Below are 20885 nucleotides of genomic sequence, written 5' to 3'. Positions count from 1 at the left end.
AACCAACATTTATTTGGAGCCGAGCAGCTCGGCTGCCTGTCAGGAGTCGGGTTTTTGTTTCAGGCTTTGACAGAAAACACAGCAGCTTTTTCTGAGCTGGAAACCTGCTGCAGAGTCCGGAGCCAAGATGGAGGCTCGAGGACCCAAACCTGGACCGACGTTAGACCAGAGGAACGGGCTGCGTTAATTAAGCTAATTAAAGCTTAGACATTTACTTCTAGAATCATTTTATCATTTTACTTCTAATTAACGTCCTCCATTCAGTATTTCAGTTATACTGATTTACAGATGAGCTCTAAAATGAAATTGAAGGAGATATTCGTTATTTCCTTTTAATTTTACTTTCTCTCAGTGAGAAAAATATAATTATAAATATTACGTGAATGTGTGAAGACTCCCTGCAGCCTGGTGTTCATTTTATTTATTTTTTTCCAGAATAATTTATTGTTTTTATTTATTCACTTATATTTTTGTATTTATTTTAATATAATTTATTTTGATTATTTATTAAATTCTACTTTATTTATTCCAGATTATTATTATTATAAGATTATTTCCTGTGTTTTATGTTTTTCTATAATTGTGAATAAATCAGGCGTCAGGGGGTTAAGTTTTAATCATGGCTGTCAGAATGATGATCTGTGGAGTCAAAGCTTTATTATTTTACATAAACCGCTTTCTCCCGGCGGTTTTCCAGCCTCATGTAGAGGACGCTGCAGGATGAGCCGTCAGTGTTTCACAGCGTGGCTGGAAGCTTCCAGAACACAGCGTCCGGACGTCCGTCTGTCTCCATCGTTACAGACGAGGGAAAAGTCGGAGCACCAGACCGACGTTAAGCAGCCAAAACTTTTCAGTTTTCAGGATGTCTCGATTGTAGATGTACGATTATTATCAGAGAAATAATCAGATTTTTCCACGTTGATTCACTTCCCAGCAGTTTAAATGTGTAAAGTCACAGCAGCCGTTCGTCCAGGTCTCCAACTTTTTTTATTTCCTTCTGTCGACGCCAAAATAACTAAAAACCAAACAGAGTCTCGTTCCAGCTGAACCTGCTCTGCTGTGGGCAGAATACATCAGTCCTACAGACATGGAAAGGCTCCAGGACCGGGACCTGGACCTGGACTGGGACCTGCACTGGACCTGGACCAGGAACTGGACCTGGACCTGGACCTGGACCAGGACCTGGACCTGGGAGGCTTTTTTCTGGAAAGTACATTATAAAAATGCTTTTAGACATTTCTTTATGTCTAAGAGAGAAAACATGAACGAAGCTCGGGGCACCAGGACGATGCAGCACTTTGATCTGACCGAACTTCCAATCAGAATAAAGACGCATCGTGTCAACATGTCAGCTGACTGAATCAGATCAGAACCACGTCTACGCTCACTCTGATTGGTTCTGCGGTGGCTCGCTCTGAGCATGCTCGAACCAGCCGCAGGTCACGTGACATCATGAGTTTCAGGGAAGACGTGAGAAGTGGCAGCAGCCAATCAGAGCTGGCGGAGTCCGGCTGAAAAAGTTAAAGCATCTGAATGTGGAGCTGAAATGGAGACTCATCAGACCAGCAACGTTTCTCCATCTTCTATTGTCCAGTGTTGGTGAGTGTGTGTGAATTGTAGCCTCAGTTTCCTGTTCTTAGCTGGCAGGAGGAACCCGGTGTGTCTTCTGCTGCTGGTCTGGATGTAGGAGTTCGGTTTTGTTCGTCTCTAACATCAGAACCTGAGTCTGGTTCCGCTCAGCAGACAAGAATCTTTAAAAGAAAGTTTTTCTTATTTTTATTTTGTTTTTACTGTTTTTATGAAAATCTCCTCAGATTCAGTCAGTTCTGATTTTTCTGCATGAAAACATGATTTTTATTTTATTTTACTTGATAATCTGCATGTGAACATATAAAACCAGCTTAATAAGCTTCCTGCAGGGCTGCAGGGCCTCAGTGAGCGCAGCACCACAGCGCCCCCTGTGGCCAGCTCACTGGAACTACAGCCGGCAGGCAGAGACTCTGGTGAAATCAGGATTTCGACTTAGACTTAAAAATCATCCAGACCTGGACATTATATCAGGTTTTTAATGCATTAATTTGAAATTTCAACCATTCAAACAGCTTTTTAATGATATTTCTCTCAGGCCTGCAGCTTTTCTGCTTTTGTGTGAAGTCCAGTTTTAAGTTAATTATCTTAAATTACATAAAAAAAGATTAAACAGAAGGAATTGGATGAATTATTTGGACATGTAAATAGTTTGTTCAGGAAAACAGCTTTTTGGAACGATGAAGGGAAACTATGGGACACACGTGAAAATAGTCTTCACCACGTAGATATTTAAGTATTTCTGTCAGAAAACTGCTGCTTCCGTTGTTTTGCTCATCATATCATATTTCTTTGTTTTTATTATTATTTAGATAATTTTTACTTCGGTTTTCCAGAATCAGAGAAATCAGCCTTTCCAGACATCGGTGGGCTGGTTCAGGTGGTCTTTCTGTCCACGTGGAAATGAAACTTTATTTACAGCTCAGTGGGGGCAGAAACCAAAACAAAGACTTTAACACGGATTTGTTTAAACCGGATCTCCGAACGAAGCTGAAACAGCTGCTGTTAAATGTTTTCCGCATTTCTGATGAAACCATACGGAAGCCCGGAGCGGCCATGATTGTTTTCTAACACCGTTGAAAGAATGACACAAATAAGAAATAAATCATATAAAGAAACTGATCAAATATTTCATATGTACAGTAATGAGTTATACTGGACTTTACTGAGTGTGTTTGTGGTTTACTGGGAGCAGTGCTGGTTTCCAGTCTGGGTGCAGCAGTCTGTCTCTGAAGGAGCTCTGCAGCGCTCGTGGAGGAGAGCTTAGCCATCGTCCTCTCCCCCACCAGCTCCAGCAGGAGGCGTCCCAGTGGAGCTGTTTGGTACTGGGATGCCTCAGCACAGTCAGACCAGCAGCATCAGGCGGAGGATCTTCCATCGCTGATCAATACTTTTTACTTCTATCACTTCTGATAAATTAGCGTGTCTGATAATTAAGTTTTACCATCAGTCATTGACAGAATTACACCGTGACCGTAGCCCTGTAGTGGAAACTTCACACTGAGAATCAAACAAAGTATTTTTATTAAGAGCTGATCAGCAATGAGTCACACAAACAGCTTTGGCTGCGCGCGTCCAAACACACACACATGGGCTCGGTTAGTCCTCAGTACACTCAGAACCTGCTCAAACTGGTTTTTAACACGTTTCTTGATGAGTTACAGAGTTAGTGAAGAACACATAAAGAAAACTAACAGTGATGTGATGAGAAGAAGAAGCTCACTGCCAAATGTTTACAGGGTACAAGTCGTTCTACTCGGTGAAAAGCATGAGGCCATGGATTTAATAGCAAGGGCAAGATTACACGTCTCATCTAAATATCACACAAGTATCAGAGTTATATGTATAATTTTCCATCTCGTTATTGACTAAAACAAGAACAGTAGTGGAACGTGGCCGCTCTCGGCTTCCGTGGTGTCCCGCATGGACCACCTGATCATCTCCGAGCCGCCTCACCGACCCTTGGTTCAGTCTTTCTGCCGTGAATCTGGAAATGGGATCAGATCCCTGATGAAAAGCAGCAGCTCTCCATCTTCGTGTCGGAGCTCTGGTTCCGTAGCGTTGGGAGGGTTTTCCTCCGCTCATGTCGTTGGATCGTCCTCTTTGATTTTGGAAGCTCTCAGCATTTATTTCCAGCCTCTTAAATTTTGTTGCATTTTTCCCGCCATGCCTTCCTGCCACCAGGAGATTGAGGAGGTAGGACCTGCCCCGTCTGTCCGTCTGTCAGCTTCATGCTTCCACCACCTGCTTCATCAGCTTCAGATCTGCTTTTTGTTTGGTTTCCCGTCACATGAACCAGTTTGTCGTTGCACATTAAACTTTCTGACATTAAAAGAGAAATTAAATGGAGCAAAATTCAACCTGAAAATGATTTATCTAGTTAAAACGTGATTTCATGATTTATTCTGGAAAAGCAGACAAACTCCTTGATGTGACGCCCTCCCCCTGATCCACCGACGACTCCAAGCCCGGGAAACTAAGGACGGGATTTAATGATCCGGCCTCGGGCTCAGATGAGCCCAGGATCTCTAAAAGCTTCGAGTCATTGATGTCAGGAAAATATTTATGCTTTAATGAGCTGAATATTTCGTTATGTTCATTCTTTCACATCCATTACTTCAGTTTCTTCATTTGTCGGACTGTTGAAAGCAGTGCTTCTCAAACCTTTTTCACCACCGCCCCCAGAACAAGGATGCAGCTTCATGTAGAACAACCTGCTTCAGCTGAAAAGAAATACTGGATTCTCTCTTCCAGACACCTGCGATGAAATTCACATGTAAATCAGGAAATATGTCAAATTAAATATTTAAGTAAGATAAAAAATAAAACAGGAATGTGTATATTATAAAACATTCAGTATAAGTTTTCTGATAATTTTAAATAAAAATATAAATTATATATATATATATGTGTGTGTGTATATATATATATATATAAGTGTGTGTAATTGAAAATATGTAAATGAGGAACATTAAATTATGTAATTCAGGTTCATAAAGTTTTCTTAAAGAATACTTTATTAAATGTTAACATTTATAATGAACTTGTTTTTAATGTAGGACTTCTTGGTTAAAATAAAATAAAATAAAGTGTTTGTTTTACTTGTAAAAGCAAATAGCCAATAAAAAAAATGATCAAAGGATGAATCACTTAGCTCATGTGGTAGAGCGGGTCATCCATTAATATTAAGGTTGGCAGTTTGATTCCTGCTCCTTGGACAATGTCTGCATTGCTGGTGATCAGAGATGCCGTAGCCACATTTCCACCAGTCTGTGCCAGAGCAGCTCTGGCTACATGTAGCTTATGTGGCTACATGTAGCTTATGTGGCTACATTTAGCTTATGTTGCTACATGTAGCTTATGTGGCTACATTTAGCTTATGTGGCTACATGTAGCTTATGTGGCTACATGTAGCTTATGTGGCTACATTTAGCTTATGTGGCTACATTTAGCTTATGTTGCTACATGTAGCTTATGTGGCTACATTTAGCTTATGTGGCTACATGTAGCTTATGTGGCTACATTTAGCTTATGTGGCTACATTTAGCTTATGTGGCTACATGTAGCTTATGTGGCTACATTTAGCTTATGTGGCTACATGTAGCTTATGTGGCTACATTTAGCTTATGTGGCTACATTTAGCTTATGTGGCTACATGTAGCTTATGTGGCTACATTTAGCTTATGTGGCTACATGTAGCTTATGTGGCTACATGTAGCTTATGTAGCTACATGTAGCTTATGTGGCTACATGTAGCTTATGTGGCTACAGGTAGCTTATGTAGCTACATATAGCTTATGTGGCTACACATAGCTTATGTGGCTACATATAGCTTAAGTGGATATAAGTAAATTAAGTGGCTACATGTAGCTTATGTTGCTACATATAGCTTAAGTGGATATAAGTAAATTAAGTGGCTACATATAGCTTATGTGGCTACATGTAGCTTATGTGGCTACATGCAGCTTATGTAGCTACACGTAGCTTATGTAGCTACAGGTAGCTTATGTAGCTACATATAGCTTATGTGGCTACACGTAGCTTATGTGGCTACATATAGCTTAAGTGGATATAAGTAAATTAAGTAGCTACATATAGCTTATGTGGCTACATATAGCTTATATGGCTACACGCAGCTTATGTAGCTACACGTAGCTTATATGGCTACACGCAGCTTATGTCGCTACACGTAGCTTATGTCGCTACATGTAGCTTATGTAGCTACATGTAGCTTATATGGCTACACACAGCTTATGTGGCTACATGTAGCTTATATGACTACATATAGCTTATATGGCTATACACAGCTTATGTAGCTACATGTAGCTTATATGGCTACATATAGCTTAAGTGGATATAAGTAAATTAAGTGGCTACATATAGCTTATGTGGCTACATGTAGCTTATGGGGCTACATGTAGCTTATGTGGCTACATGTAGCTTATGTGGCTACATATAGCTTAAGTGGATATAAGTAAATTAAGGGGCTACATATAGCTTATGGGGCTACATGTAGCTTATGTGGCTACATGTAGCTTATGTGGCTACATGTAGCTTATGTGGCTACATATAGCTTAAGTGGATATAAGTAAATTAAGTGGCTACATATAGCTTATGGGGCTACATGTAGCTTATGTGGCTACATGTAGCTTATGTGGCTACATATAGCTTAAGTGGATAAAAGTAAATTAAGTGGCTACATATAGCTTATGGGGCTACATGTAGCTTATGTGGCTACATGTAGCTTATGTGGCTACATATAGCTTAAGTGGATAAAAGTAAATTAAGTGGCTACATATAGCTTATGGGGCTACATGTAGCTTATGTGGCTACATATAGCATATGTGGCTACATATAGCTTATGTGGCTACATATAGCTTATATGGCTACACGCAGCTTATGTAGCTACACGTAGCTTATATGGCTACACGCAGCTTATGTCGCTACACGTAGCTTATGTCGCTACATGTAGCTTATGTAGCTACATGTAGCTTATATGGCTACACACAGCTTATGTGGCTACATGTAGCTTATATGACTATATATAGCTTATATGGCTACACACAGCTTATGTAGCTACATGTAGCTTATGTAGCTACATGTAGTTTATATGGCTACATATAGCTTAAGTGGATATAAGTAAATTAAGTGGCTACATATAGCTTATGTGGCTACATGTAGCTTATGTGGCTACATGTAGCTTATGTGGCTACATGTAGCTTATGTGGCTACATATAGCTTAAGTGGATATAAGTAAATTAAGTGGCTACATATAGCTTATGGGGCTACATGTAGCTTATGTGGCTACATGTAGCTTATGTGGCTACATATAGCTTAAGTGGATAAAAGTAAATTAAGTGGCTACATATAGCTTATGGGGCTACATGTAGCTTATGTGGCTACATATAGCATATGTGGCTACATATAGCTTATGTGGCTACATATAGCTTATATGGCTACACGCAGCTTATGTAGCTACACGTAGCTTATATGGCTACACGCAGCTTATGTCGCTACACGTAGCTTATGTCGCTACATGTAGCTTATGTAGCTACATGTAGCTTATATGGCTACACACAGCTTATGTGGCTACATGTAGCTTATATGACTATATATAGCTTATATGGCTACACACAGCTTATGTAGCTACATGTAGCTTATGAAGCTACATGTAGCTTATATGGCTACATATAGCTTAAGTGGATATAAGTAAATTAAGTGGCTACATATAGCTTATGTGGCTACATGTAGCTTATGGGGCTACATGTAGCTTATGTGGCTACATGTAACTTATGTGGCTACATATAGCTTAAGTGGATATAAGTAAATTAAGTGGCTACATATAGCTTATGGGGCTACATGTAGCTTATGTGGCTACATGTAGCTTATGTGGCTACATGTAGCTTATGTGGCTACATATAGCTTAAGTGGATATAAGTAAATTAAGTGGCTACATATAGCTTATGGGGCTACATGTAGCTTATGTGGCTACATGTAGCTTATGTGGCTACATATAGCTTAAGTGGATAAAAGTAAATTAAGTGGCTACATATAGCTTATGGGGCTACATATAGCTTATGGGGCTACATGTAGCTTATGTGGCTACATATAGCATATGTGGCTACATATAGCTTATGGGGCTACATGTAGCTTAGCACCAGGTATGACTGAATAACAGAGACAATGTGAAGCACTTTGGGTGCCCCGCTTTATAAATCTGATCTATTACTAAATTTCATTATGTAATTTTTATTTATTACATCATTTTATGTGTTTTGTATAAACATTTTTTATTTTATTTACATATTTAATGTGACATTTTTACTCATTTACACTTGAATTACAACTTTTAAAGTTCTTCCTTTTTTCATTTTCTGGACCCCCTGGAGTGTCTCCACGTACCCCAACAGGTACCTGCACCCCTGTTTGAGAAACACTGTTTTCACTCAGCATCTGTGTTGGTTCAGTAAATAAATTTTAATGTTCATATAATATATTATACATTAGCTAAAACCATCACTTTCATTATTTATCCACTCATAGGTAGATCATGTAACCCAGTAAGACCAGTTAAAGCAGTGTGGGACCACCGCTGTCAGCTTCCAGTCTGCAGTCCGAGACTCGGCATGAAGAACTTGGTTAGATCATCTAACCCAGTAAAACCAGTTAGGCAGGGAAGAACCTACAGACTCGACTCACATGTGCATTTTCCTTCCACACACGGCTCCGTTTGAAGGGAAACGAACTTTCCAGAACTGTTTCTGCTGGTTTTTAATTATTATTAACGAGGTTTTGATGACCCATTCTTCACGTTTAACTGAAGGAGCAACGTTTAGATGAAATCCAGACGCTGCTCTCTGGTAATCCCAGATCTCCCCAACAGTTAAACTTTGGAGAAATGTTTCTATACAGCTTAAAGTTTAGAATAAAGGAGGTGAATGTTGGATCTCACCCAGAAAACAGGAAGCTGTTTCAGAATAAAAGCTTCATGTCCAGTTAAAGGTTGCAGGTTTGCAGGAGGATGAGGAAACGTCACAGTGCTGATGTGAAGCCAGATGTTGGACTTCTTATCTTGTGCTTGTGTTGCAGCTGGAAGGGAAGGTCCAACAGGGAGAAAGAGACTTTGAGCAAATCTCCAAAACCATCCGGAAAGAAGTCAGCAGGTTCGAGGTGAGACGGGACGGACAATGTTTACATTTAATTACAGGACAGGAACAAAGTCAGACAGAGCAAGAAGGGCTAAATTATTATCATCATTATCATTATTATTATTATTATCATTATCATTATTATTATTATTGTTATTATTATTATTGTTGTTATTGTTGTTGTTATTATTATTGTTATTATTATCATTATTATCATTATTATTATTATTATTATTATTATTATTATTATTATCATTATTATTGTTATTATTATTATTATCATTATTATTATTATTATTATTATTATTATTATTATTGTTATTATTATCATTATTATTATTATTATCATTATTATTGTTATTATTATTGTTATTGTTATTATTATTATTGTGATGGTGGCAATAATTATTTTTTGTTTATTTGCATTGTTATTATTATTTTTGCTCTCATACCAACGAATATTATGATTATATTTTGGTTGTAAATATCAGTTATTTTTGTATTTTGTCTGTTTTTTTTGCATCTGAGTTGAGTTACATTCGGATTGTTGCAACATACAAACATCATTCTGTTATTTCTACTCGACTTTTTGTCCATCTGCTCCTTTTTCTTCTCTCAACAATTTCTATCATGTTTTTACCCAACAGAAGGAGAGAGTGAAGGACTTTAAAATGATCATTATTAAATACCTGGAGTCCCTGGTTCAGACACAACAGCAGGTAAACTACATTACTAATTATTATTGTTATTATTAATATTAATTAAATTATTTTATTTTCATTATATTATGTTACTTTTATTGTACTTTATTTAAAAATTTGTTATTTTGTTATATTAATCCGTAAAGTTTATGGTTGCAGTGTTTGAATAAAAGAGAATCAATTTAAAATGTTCTAATTTTGTGGAAACCTTTAGAACAAATTGTATATATATTTTTCTTCATCCTTTTTTCCCCAACTAAGGGAATAAAATCTGGAATATAGAAAAATAATTAGGATTTGTGGAATTAAATCTCTTTACATATTGAAGCAGAACTTTAAAGCAACATTTAAGTCAAATAATAATAATTTTCTTTCTTTCTACCTGCAGCTGATTAAATACTGGGACGCCTTCTTACCCGAGGCCAAGGCCATCTCATAGTGGCCCTCCTGACTGGCTGCGGTCAAACTACACTACCCATAATCCCCCTGTCCTCTCAGCTCTTCTGCTCCGTCTTCAGTTTCTGCTTTAGCTGAACTTGGTGCTGCGTTCACTTCCCCAGTGATCCTTCAGGTGGAAGAAAACAAAAACATTTAAATAAATGGAATTAGGATGGAAGCTCATAAGGCGGCGTGACCCTGAACGCAGCACGACTTTCAGCTTTACTCCCCACAAACAGGCTCTAACATTCATCCCTTTTACACCCATATTTAAACTTTAAGTTAAATAAATTATCCGGGTCATTGAAGGATGGGGGCAGCTTCTTACCATAAAAGTGAAAATAGAAAAAGATGATAAGTGGCGAACTCATGAACATCGACAGAAATGAGTCAGCTAACAAGAGAGGAAGGAAGCTGCAGAAAACGCTGGAACAAAAAGACAGGAAGTGAACATTAAATTTAGACTCATTCATAAAAACTCCATTTGTAAGCAGCAACTTAAACGCTGATGAATTAAAAGTTATTATTTTGTACTTTAAACCATTTCTCATAGGTGGGTTTAATTTTTCGAGGAGCAGTTTTCCATCCAGTGGTGTGAAAAACGACCCATTTTATTACAGTCAGATTCAACAGATTGGAGATTTTTTTGCTTTTGTACTCCAGTGAAAATATTACGACTATTAAGAGGAAACTAAACGTCTCACTCTGGATCTCGAACCATCTGAGGTTGACCGACTCGCCTACGCTCATTAACCCTTTAACCTCTAATCCAAGAAATAAACAATAATCTGAAGTATTTATTTGGTCCTTTAACAAAATGTAAAAATAAATAAAAATAATTTGCATATGTAGCATTTACTACTGTGTAATATGTCAGAATTAGTGTAGTACGACATACATCCACCAGGGGGCGAAAGACAAGCGTCACATTGTAAACAACAGGTTGTGGAGCAGTTTTTACCATGAAGTGATGAAATAGGTCTCTATTTCTGGATTGAACAGATCCGATACAGAACGAGGTTAAAGGGTTAAATTCCATCATTATTTATCAGACTTTAATATTTTTCCTACGTTTTATGGCAGAATTGTCCTCCATGTTTCTGAATGTGGATTGTGGTTATTAATGAGTTTCATGGCCGTGCACCTCTCTAACTTCACCCTCCTGTTTCCCGCCCAGCAACAGCATCGGACTGCTCTCTGATTGGATGTGGAAGTTTAGATGAAGAATATCCGGTTCTCCGTCTCCTTTTCCGGTTGAACTTGTTTCTTTTCTCCTTTTTTATAGCTGTGTCCCAATTCAGGGTCTGCACACTTCGAAGTGCGCAGACTACGTAGGCTACAGAGTGTCCTCCGTAGGCTACACACTTCGAAGTCTGCTTAACGTTTGTGAAATGGGACAGCCTACCTAGTCTACAAGAATTTCCCATAGCAACAACAAAAGACGTTGAATCACTTAAACCTCTGAAATTACTCGTAGGAAACGTCAGTAGACGCTGAACACGGAGCGGCAACACCGACAGTTAAAAAAAAAGAAAAGAAAGAAAAACACGGTTTTAGGCTCTGTTGTTTTCCAGCCGGTACACACTTCATTAACCCCTTAAAAGTAATTGAATATCAAATATTACCCAATTTTAATGTCACCATTTACCAAACATGCTTTAAATGTACTTGGTTTTGTAACGTTTATACTAAAGTGTAGTTAAAAAAACGAACTTTTTTTTAAATAAAACTTTATTTAAACTTAATACGACTCTTGTGAGGTTGCTGATTCGCCACCGTCTTGTGCGCAATGAATTGTGGGAGAAAAGAGGCCACGAAGGATGCATCACCAGCATCCTTCGTTTGAGGCCAAACGAAGTGCGGATTCGAAGGGTGGATTCGGAGGGTCCTTCAAATTCTGTGAATTGGGACAGTACTTCGCGCACCGCGATGACGTATGTGGCCGACGAATCCGCACTTCGAAGTGTGCAGACCCTGAATTGGGACACACCTTATGTTTTTGGTGGTTCAGTGTTTGAAACCAGAAAAAATGTCACTAAGGAGGACCCTGAACGCCACGCAGCCTTGTCACCAAACAGCTGTGAAGCTGATCTGGAATCAGTGACGAGGACCGTCGGCTGCGCCCATCTTTAGTTGTCCGTCCCGTACTTCCCATCCCCCATTCGGTCCATAGACGTGTATATGTCTGTGTTCGGTCCTCCACCTCCTGTTTTTGTTGCTGCATGATCGACAGTGAAGGCAACATTTTTGTTGGGCGGCCGGACGTTGAGGACGTTCGCTTTGTGCTTCACTTCCTGCAGAAAACATGGATTCCTGATGATTTCCAGCGAGCTTGTACAATGTCTTTGTGGACAAAACTAAATTTGAATGTGTGCATTTCCCTGCAGACTCACCCAAACCTTCTTTTTTTTTATTAAAAAATCATTCTTTTTTTATCTATTAAATGCATATTTTATTCCTGCAGACGCTTGTTAAAACTTTAAGCAGAAAAGCGGCTCTCTGCCGCCTCTGCAGAAGGAGATGAAATGAGTTTATCCGTCCTGAGTTCAGCCTCCAACTGTGAGCTTTTTTATTTAAATGCTTCTAAACCGTAAATCCTGTCAAACCTGAGCTTCATTTATTTTATATTTGGTTCAAAGCAGATTTTCTAAAAACCATCCTGATACTTGTAGACCTGAAATTAAAACTTGAACTATTTCTGATTTTTTTTTTTTTGTTTTTTTGTTTTTTTTCTTCAGTCTTAAATCGGAAAACTCGGCTTTAACTCCGACCTGATGGATTTAAAGAAGATTTGATTCTTGCTTTGAATGATGTGCAATGATTAAAATGTTTGAATTGATTTGGTTTTTTATATTATTGATGATAAAGTGCTTCATTTTAATCATTTCTTTGGTTTTGATGTGATATTCCGGCAGAGTGGCAGAGAGGAGGTTTTCGGTACTTTAATTACAATAAAGGAATGTATCTCACCCATGACTGGGCTGTCTTCATACTACATAATGTTTATTTTACTAATAGGTGTGTGTGTGTGTGTGTATATATGTAAGTAAGTATATGTATATTACATCTACAGACCTGACGCTACACCCGGAAACCAGATGTTAACCCTTAACTCCCGGTAGCGGAGGCTGCAGGTGCAGAGGTGAAGCTAAACAGTCAAACTAAGAATGAAAGTTTAGAGAAATTATATCCAGAAATGTGGATAATGAAGCAGTGAAGGTGCATGGATGGAAGTTATTGTGCATATTGTGAATATTTCTCTCTCCTCACCATCTAGAAGCTGTGAGATTCTCATCCTGCTTTCTGTCTGTTCACCTGATGCTGATATTCATCACATATTGTTCCTTCTGTGTTTAGAAGGAAGCAGCTTCACAGCTTTAAATTCATCCTGCTGACTTTTTACCTTTTAGTTAGTAAATCCTGAACATTTCATCCTTCTTTCTCATAAATATGTGATTTTATATATGAAGAAATATTTTAACTGCTGCTGTTTAAAGAGAAAACTGCTGCTAAACCTGTTTATGTGTTTAGTGCAGGGGTCTGCAGCCTTTCCAATCCAAAGAGCCATTTTTCCCTCAGACAGCTAAATAAAACTCCTTTAGAGACGCAGATGTTACCAGATCTTTGGAAAAAAGACAACTTATCATTTATGATAAATATCTACTAGAGGACATTTGTTGTTAGTTTTAAGAACCACATGTTTATTTCTATTTTTAGGTTTTAAAATAAAAAAAAACTTTTGTAAAGAGGACAGTTTCTTCTATGGGATGTAGATATTTGTGGAAAATTATGTAAACAATAAAAAGTTCATAGTTTCCAACCTAATGACAAGAAAAATAAATAAAAATAAACGTAATGGCACCATGTTCTGCCCAGCTTCATGGGTTTTGATGTTGATTATTTTTCTTTCCTAATTGCCAGACAGAAAACATTTTAATCAACCCGCTTGTTCCAGAGCGAAGAGAGAAATGAGACCCAGTGTCTCCGGTCTCAGCCAGCGAGGCCTGTTGTTACTGAGCAGCGTACCTGTCCTGTCACTGTAATCACCTGTATGTTGTCCTTGTCATCCAGCTCTGTATTTTATACATTTATTTTTCCTTAAACATTTGTCTTAGCAGCTGGATTTGATAATCAGCCATGAAAGACTTCCTGCAGCCTGTCAGGAGGCCTGGCTTCAGCGCTACAACGGAGCATATCGGTGTCAGAAAGCGGCCGCCGCTGCGGTATTTTACATCGTAGCTGTCACAGAATTGACTAGCTGTCACATTCAGGCTGCATGTTTCTACAGAAGGCAACAAATTCACATCTGACTTTATTCAGAAACTCCACAGCAGTATTTACATCCAGCGGTTTGTATCTGTGAAAACATCTTTGATATAAACCCTGTTCAGCAGCCGGTATTTGTAGTTTCTGGAAGGTTTACCTGTGTTTTGAATGTTGACTCGTTTATCAGAAATCAGCTCTCGTGTTTTTCTAGTCAGTTAAAAGTGGATTTCTTTAATTAAATTTTAAACACAACATTTACGTTTTTGTCAGCTTGGTCACTTTTAGTTTTTAGTGGATCATTTTACGTGGTGGCCCTGCGATGGACTGGTGACCTGTCCAGTGTACCTGCCTCTCACCTGCTACATGCTGCTCCAGCTTGTAGCTGGACCCTGTAGCGTAACCCTTCATTGACCGAGCTGTGGAGTACAACAGGGTTCTCTTATGGGGCCCAAACTTTTTACAGTTCCTGTGTGAAAATATAAATGCATCATGTGACCCGTACCATGAAGGAAGCAGACCAGGGTTGGTTCAGGGATTCACACAGATGCTGTCTGGTCTGCTTTAAATGAACCCGGGTCCACTTCAGTGAATAAACTAAGGTCCATTTGGAGTGGTGTGAAGGATCTCACCTTCTTTTCTGTTTGAACACCAGGGTCTCCTGGTTGGGTTCTCTTCCAGTGTTAAAGCAAACAGTGTCAGTTTTACTAACCCGAACCCGTTAGGATGACTACCCGTTACCCACACATACAATAAATTGCCAAAAGGATTCACTCACCCATCCAAATACTGAAGTCAGATGTTCCAACCACGTCCATGGCTACAGGTGTATAAAACCAGGCACTGAGGCATGCAGAAGGAACGGGTCGCTCTCAGGAGCTGAGTGGACTCTAGCTTGGTTCTGTGATACGATGCCATCTGTGCAACATGTCCAGTCATGAAATTTCCTCCCTCCTAAATATTCCACAGTCAGTGGGACCATAACAAAGTGGAAGTGATTGGGAACGACAGCAACTCAAACACAAAGTGGTCGGTCCCGTAAAATGACTGAGCTGGTCGGCGGACGCTGATGCGTTTAGTGTGCAAACGTCGGCAGCTTTCTGCAGAGCTGATCGCTACGGACCTCCAGACTTTATGTGGCCTTCAGATCAGCTCTAGAACAGAAGAGAGCTTCATGGTTCGGGTTTCCACGGCAGCAGCTGCATCCAGGCCATCATCACCAGAAGCAATGCAGGGCGTCGGATGCAGCGGTGGAGAGAACGCTGCCACTGGGTTCTGGATCCGTGGAGACCCGTTCTCTGGGGGGACAAATCGCGCTTCACCATCTGCCAATCTGATGGAGGGGGATCATGGTTTGGGGTTGTTTTTCTGGAGCTTGTCATGGTCTGCGTGTTTTTTGTTTAGTTTTACAGTCTTGTGGGTTCATTGTTTAGTTGTGGTTTCCAGTTCATCCCCCTTGTGTTTGGTGGTCTGTTCTGCTTCCTGTTCATTAGCTCACCTGGTTTGATTTTCTCATTCTCTTCACCTGTTCCTTGTTAGTTCAACCTCAGTGTTTTTATACCTCTTGGTTTCAGTTGTACTCTGTCAGATCATCCACCTTGTTTCCCCGTCGTGTCTCTCGTGTGGTCCATGTAAGTGCTTTAGAATTAAAACATTTATTCCTGCACCCATCTGCCTCCTGCCTCTGAGTCCTGCATTTGGGTCCACTTCTTCACCTCCGCCGCATCATGAGAGAATGATCTGACCAGACATGGACCCAGCAGGCTACTGGCCTTATGAGCGCATTAGCGCAAGCGAACTGGTGGGAATGCAGCTGGGGCTGGATCCACGGCCGGGCAGCACTCTGGTGGAATCACCATTCTAGGGGACTAACTTGGCATTACAGACAACGGTGTTTGGTGACTCAGGGTCTCATACGTCTGCATGGACAGCTGCGGTGGCCAGAAGGAGGCAAGGCTTGAGGAAACCTTGCCTCACACCACCATCTTCAGCTCCACGGCCCACGTCTTCGGTGTCGCCGCCAGCACTTCAGGATCCCACACTGGTGCCCAGGTCCCATCCAGGGCTTCACTGCCTATGTCCCAGCCCTGGTCCACGTCACCTCTGAAGGTTCCTGTCTTTGAAGGGATCCCAGGTTGGGACGCTCCTTCTCTGCCTCTGGTTCCTGCGCCTGACGGGGTCACTCCTCCTCCGCCTTTAATGCCAGGACCTGTCTTTGGGCGGATCCTGCTGGACCTACCAAAGGGGTTCCAGCTCGTGACATCACGGCCTCCTGGCCGTCCTCCTGAACTCAGTCATTCCCAGAATCGTTCCCAGCATCCTTCCCAGGAATCAGTCCCAGCATTGTTCCCAGTGTCATTCCCAGAATCAATCCTAGTATCATTCCCAGCATCGTTCCCAGCATTGTTCCCAGAATCGTTGCTAAATCTCCTTTGGTCTGATGTTGAATGGCTCCAGAGAAATAAATATGTTTGGGTTGCATCCTGTGATGCGGCTCAGTGATGGACAGGGAATGTCCAACCTGAAGGGGACCAAAACCAGCTGGATATTCTCAGAAATGGTCGATATAACGTTGCTCAGGTAACGCTAACCCTGCAGGTTTCAGCATCTGATCAGAAAGGAAGTCATTGGTCAGATCAGGTGATGAGGCTCACAGAGGAGCGCAAAGTTTGAAATATTATTTGAAAACATCAGATCAATGACGATCAGCTCCCACCAGTCATTCACAGGTGTCTGAAGTTTAGAAACCAATGAAGCCTCATGTCTGTTTACCTAATTAGAAATCTTCTAGAAAAATAATAAAGAAGCTGAGACTATTTCAGAAATAATGCAGTTTCAAGTTCTTGCACTAGATTCTGAGCGTACGTAGCTGCTCTGATATTTCTCAGATGATAACTTCACACTAAATATGCCCAAATCTGTGCATAAGAACTGTTGATATGCGAGGATCCTGGTCAGGTTGGCAGTCTATCGCAGGGCTTAGACAAAACATACATTAATTCATCGCTATTGATTAGAGGATGGGGAATTTCGCCCCCTAGTGAGCATTGGTTGTAACTGCATAATGTTATCCAATCAAACCAAGTCCCCTGACTGTCCTGGTGTGAATGTGTGTGAGCACGTCATAATTATGTTTGAAACATTTTGGTTGGGTTATCTTTCCTGTGGAACACACAGGATCATTTCCATGGCCTCCAGTCACTCTCAGGTTGAGAATAATAAGGTAAACTGGCATCCTGAACCCCACACTATCACTTTAGGTCAAGAATAATGGTGCATACAGTTTTCCAGCTTCACCTCCGCCTCTGAAAATTTCCCTTTGACTTCAAAATAATGCCTCTGTATCTGTTTTCCTGGCTCACTCTAACCTCTTGCTCTCACTACTCCAAAATAATGTAGATGCATTTATTTTTACACTCTTAGCCTCGACCCCCCCGTCACAATCAATCTGGCTTTAGAATAATGTAGGCGCATCTGTTCTCCTCACCCTTCTAACCCCTCAATTTCCCCACTATTTCAGTATAATGTAGGTGCATCTATTATCTCTGCTCTCACCAGCGCTGCTGTCTGCAGCCTGTTGTTAGAATAATGTAGGTGTATTACAACAACAACCCCCCCCCCCCCGACCTCACCTTATCTGGCTGGGTGGGGGAAATAAATAAAAGCACCTTGCAAATAACCTGTAAATGCATCATTTCTCCTTAAAGCTTTCTTAATCATGCAGATAAAACGATTATTTCTGCTCATGGGTTCTGTTAATGATGAAACGTTTGCAGGTTCCCAGGTTCCCTCCATCTGATACTTTAGCTTTCTCTTTCTTTCTCTGCACACACCAACACAGACGAGGAGCGAAGGAACAAAAAGCACCAAGAAGCTGATAAGACTGCTGCTGCTGCGTAACCCTCACTTTTTATTTATCATATCTCCAAATGGTGCTGTAGCTGTTGCACTGTGGTCAGGATACAGTGACCTTAGTTGATCAACTACCCCCCTCAGCAGCCTGATAAGAGGGCTAATAAAACAGCGAGCGAGGGGGGAACTGTAATTATTCTGTGCTGTCAGAGGGGGAATGGACCACGGCCCCCCTGCCGATTCAAATCTGAGTGGAAACTGAGAAGAAGAGGAGGAAGGAAGGCCACAGCAACTACAGCAGTGAGACATAATCAGCCAGGCGCTGCGACATGCCTGAAATTGGACCAGTTTGTCACGGCGGCGCACGCATTCATCCAAGGGGCTACGGTACCGATGGGCTCAGAAAATATGCACAGGTGGAAGACGTGTGGGAAACATGAGCCAGATATTACAGGTTTTCCATCCCAGTGGTTGGAGTACATGCAGAGTGTACTTCTACGTTCATTTACTAACGCGGCTGATCGGTGTAGTTTTTAAAGATTTGCTGCAAATTCAAATATGAGACTTGAACTCTGGTCTGAAGCTGCAGAAATGCAGGATTCTTTCATGTTGTTTGATCCAAATAGCATTTATTACTGTGTGAAAACATCCGTACTTTAAGGCCGGAAAACTGTCGGGATCTTTATGAATATGGAGGATAACATGGATTTTGTGGAGTGACGAGGTACCAGCATGCCCAAATTCAGCGTCTCTCACTGAGATGATGCCAGGATCCGATTTTGTGGTGTTAGTAACAACTTTGTTTTTTATACATTCATTTGTGAAAAGATAATATATTAATTAGCATTAACACATTCATTTTAATGCCTCAGCATCTCCTCCTCTCTCTGAAATGCAGCTTTGATTCGGTCACCTGACAACATGTGTACATTAGTTCTTGCTAAGGGAACAGAGTTATTTACAGTTTTTATCACCATTATTTATGACTAAATCTCAGCTGAGTAAATCATTTCTTTGTGATGTAAACTTTTATGTTGACTCGTTCCTTTCATTTCTTAGCTGCTGAAGTTCGGAGTGGAGAGAGAGAGGCAGGTGGAGACCGTTAGCATCGCTCTCTGCGTTAGCTAGCACCACCAGCACTTTCTACAGAGTGACAGCAAGGACAACCAATCACGTTAGCAAGTAACAAGCTCGGAGCCAATCATATCAGCTGAAATTAGCTATAAGGCGGGATTTGTACCTAATGAAATAGTTCACACATGATCCCAGATGGAAACTGACGATATTGAAGGATCTTTACGATGAATTAATCGTGAGCTGAACGGTGACAGACCAGCTGTTTACAGCCTTAGCGGTGCTGTCTGCAGCAGGCTGCTTTTAGTTGTTATAAATGGGATTTACGCGGCATTCCATGAAATTCCTCCAATTTAGTTTGACCTTGAAGCTGCTGCAGCAGATTATTCTGGAGAAACTTTTTAAAAAGTGTCAATTGCGGCTTATTGTGAATCCCGGAGGATGTATGGGCCGGCGTCTCCCGGTGATCGATGACGTGATATGCCGCTTTCCTGATTTCGCAAATTTCTATGAAATGTGTTCTGAGTTCATGAAGGCGAGCGAGATAAGAGGGTGGAAGATGCTCGCCGGCCAATAGGATTAATCTGTTTCTGCTTCTTATCTGCTGATAGAGAACAACCCTTTTTACTCCTCTTTCTTCCCTCCTCTCCTTTTGCTTCTTCATCACTTTCCTTTTCCTCTTCCCTTCTCTGCTGTTTCTCTTCATCTCTTCTTTGTCACTGATCTTTTCTTTTTTTTATCGTACTCTCATATTCTGTGTTTCTCCACATCTCACCTCTTCGTTTCTAGTTTTCATGTAGCGCCCAGGAAAGATCAGGGAATTAATTTAGTCCTTTACTAAGTTGATCAATATTAAAGATTAAAAATCAATATAAGATGTAAAGTTAATGTCTGACACGGGTTTAAACGAGATGGGAATTAAATGTGTCAATCAATTAATCAAAGTTTATTTCTATAGCACGTTAAAACATAAAAACAAATAAATACACATTAAAACAAAGGAAATAGAACAGAAAGCGGTAAAAGCACAAAAGCCATTAAAACTAATAGATCACACGGAAAGTACTAAAAGTATAAAACACATTAAAACAAAATACTACAAGCCAAAGGCTTTTTAAAATAAATAGGTCTTAAGTTTGGCCTTGGACAGAGGCAGGTCAGAGTGGGAGCATAGCTCGTGGGGAAGAATATTCCAAAGTGTCGGACCGTCCTGGACAACACCGATCCCACAACGCTTGCACCTGGATGGACGATCCTCTACCAGATGCTGCCCAGCAGAACGTAAAGCTGAGCTGGTGGACTTTCTACAGCTCTGAAAAGTCAGGAGGTGTGAAGCCATCCAGTCCGTTAAAAACAAACAGCAATAACTTCTACTGGATCCTGAACCAAACCGGGACCCAGAGCAGAGCGACCAGGATCGGAGGGATGTGTTCCTGCTTCCGAGTGCTGGTCAGGAGACGAGAGGAAGCTGTAAACGATGCAGGATTGATTGGTCCCGACGATTAAAGCTTTGCAGTAGTCGAGTCAAATGTGTGAAGTCAGAAAACAACCCATATCAATGTGTGATTAATGGAGTAAATGCAGAATAGAGTGTGTAAGTTAATTTGATTTTGTTTCTCTTTGTTCTGTAATGCTTTAAATTTGGGATTTGGGAATACCCCTCTTGTGTGACGGCTCAATGTTTTACCGTCGCCAAGAGAGCAAAAAAGGGAACTTAAAAGGCAGCGAGACCAGGCCATAAACAAAGAAAAACATGGAGCTAGCCTTCCTCGGGCAGAAGGAGCTCCAGAAGGAGACAGATTTTAAAAGTGATGTTGCAGCT

General features: G+C 40.5%; 1 protein-coding gene across 2 annotated transcripts in view; it reads left to right on the top strand.

The window, feature by feature from the left end:
• snx2 (sorting nexin 2) overlaps positions 1 to 11153 on the top strand; it is a 46757-nt gene extending 35604 nt beyond the window's left edge. The window contains exons 13-16 of one of the 2 annotated variants that reach the window (XM_041998915.1): positions 3772 to 3783; positions 8677 to 8757; positions 9383 to 9454; positions 9825 to 11153. In XM_041998915.1, coding sequence (XP_041854849.1) covers positions 3772 to 3783; positions 8677 to 8757; positions 9383 to 9454; positions 9825 to 9875 — 216 coding nt within the window. In that variant the 3' untranslated portion in view covers positions 9876 to 11153. The remainder of the gene's footprint in view (positions 1 to 3771; positions 3784 to 8676; positions 8758 to 9382; positions 9455 to 9824) is intronic. The other variant, XM_041998916.1, reaches the window with a different exon arrangement.
• The last annotated feature ends 9732 nt before the right edge of the window (positions 11154 to 20885 follow it).

This window comes from Melanotaenia boesemani, chromosome 11, assembly GCF_017639745.1.
Source record: "Melanotaenia boesemani isolate fMelBoe1 chromosome 11, fMelBoe1.pri, whole genome shotgun sequence".
NCBI lineage: Eukaryota > Metazoa > Chordata > Actinopteri > Atheriniformes > Melanotaeniidae > Melanotaenia > Melanotaenia boesemani.
This window is presented reverse-complemented; position numbering and strand designations above follow the sequence as displayed.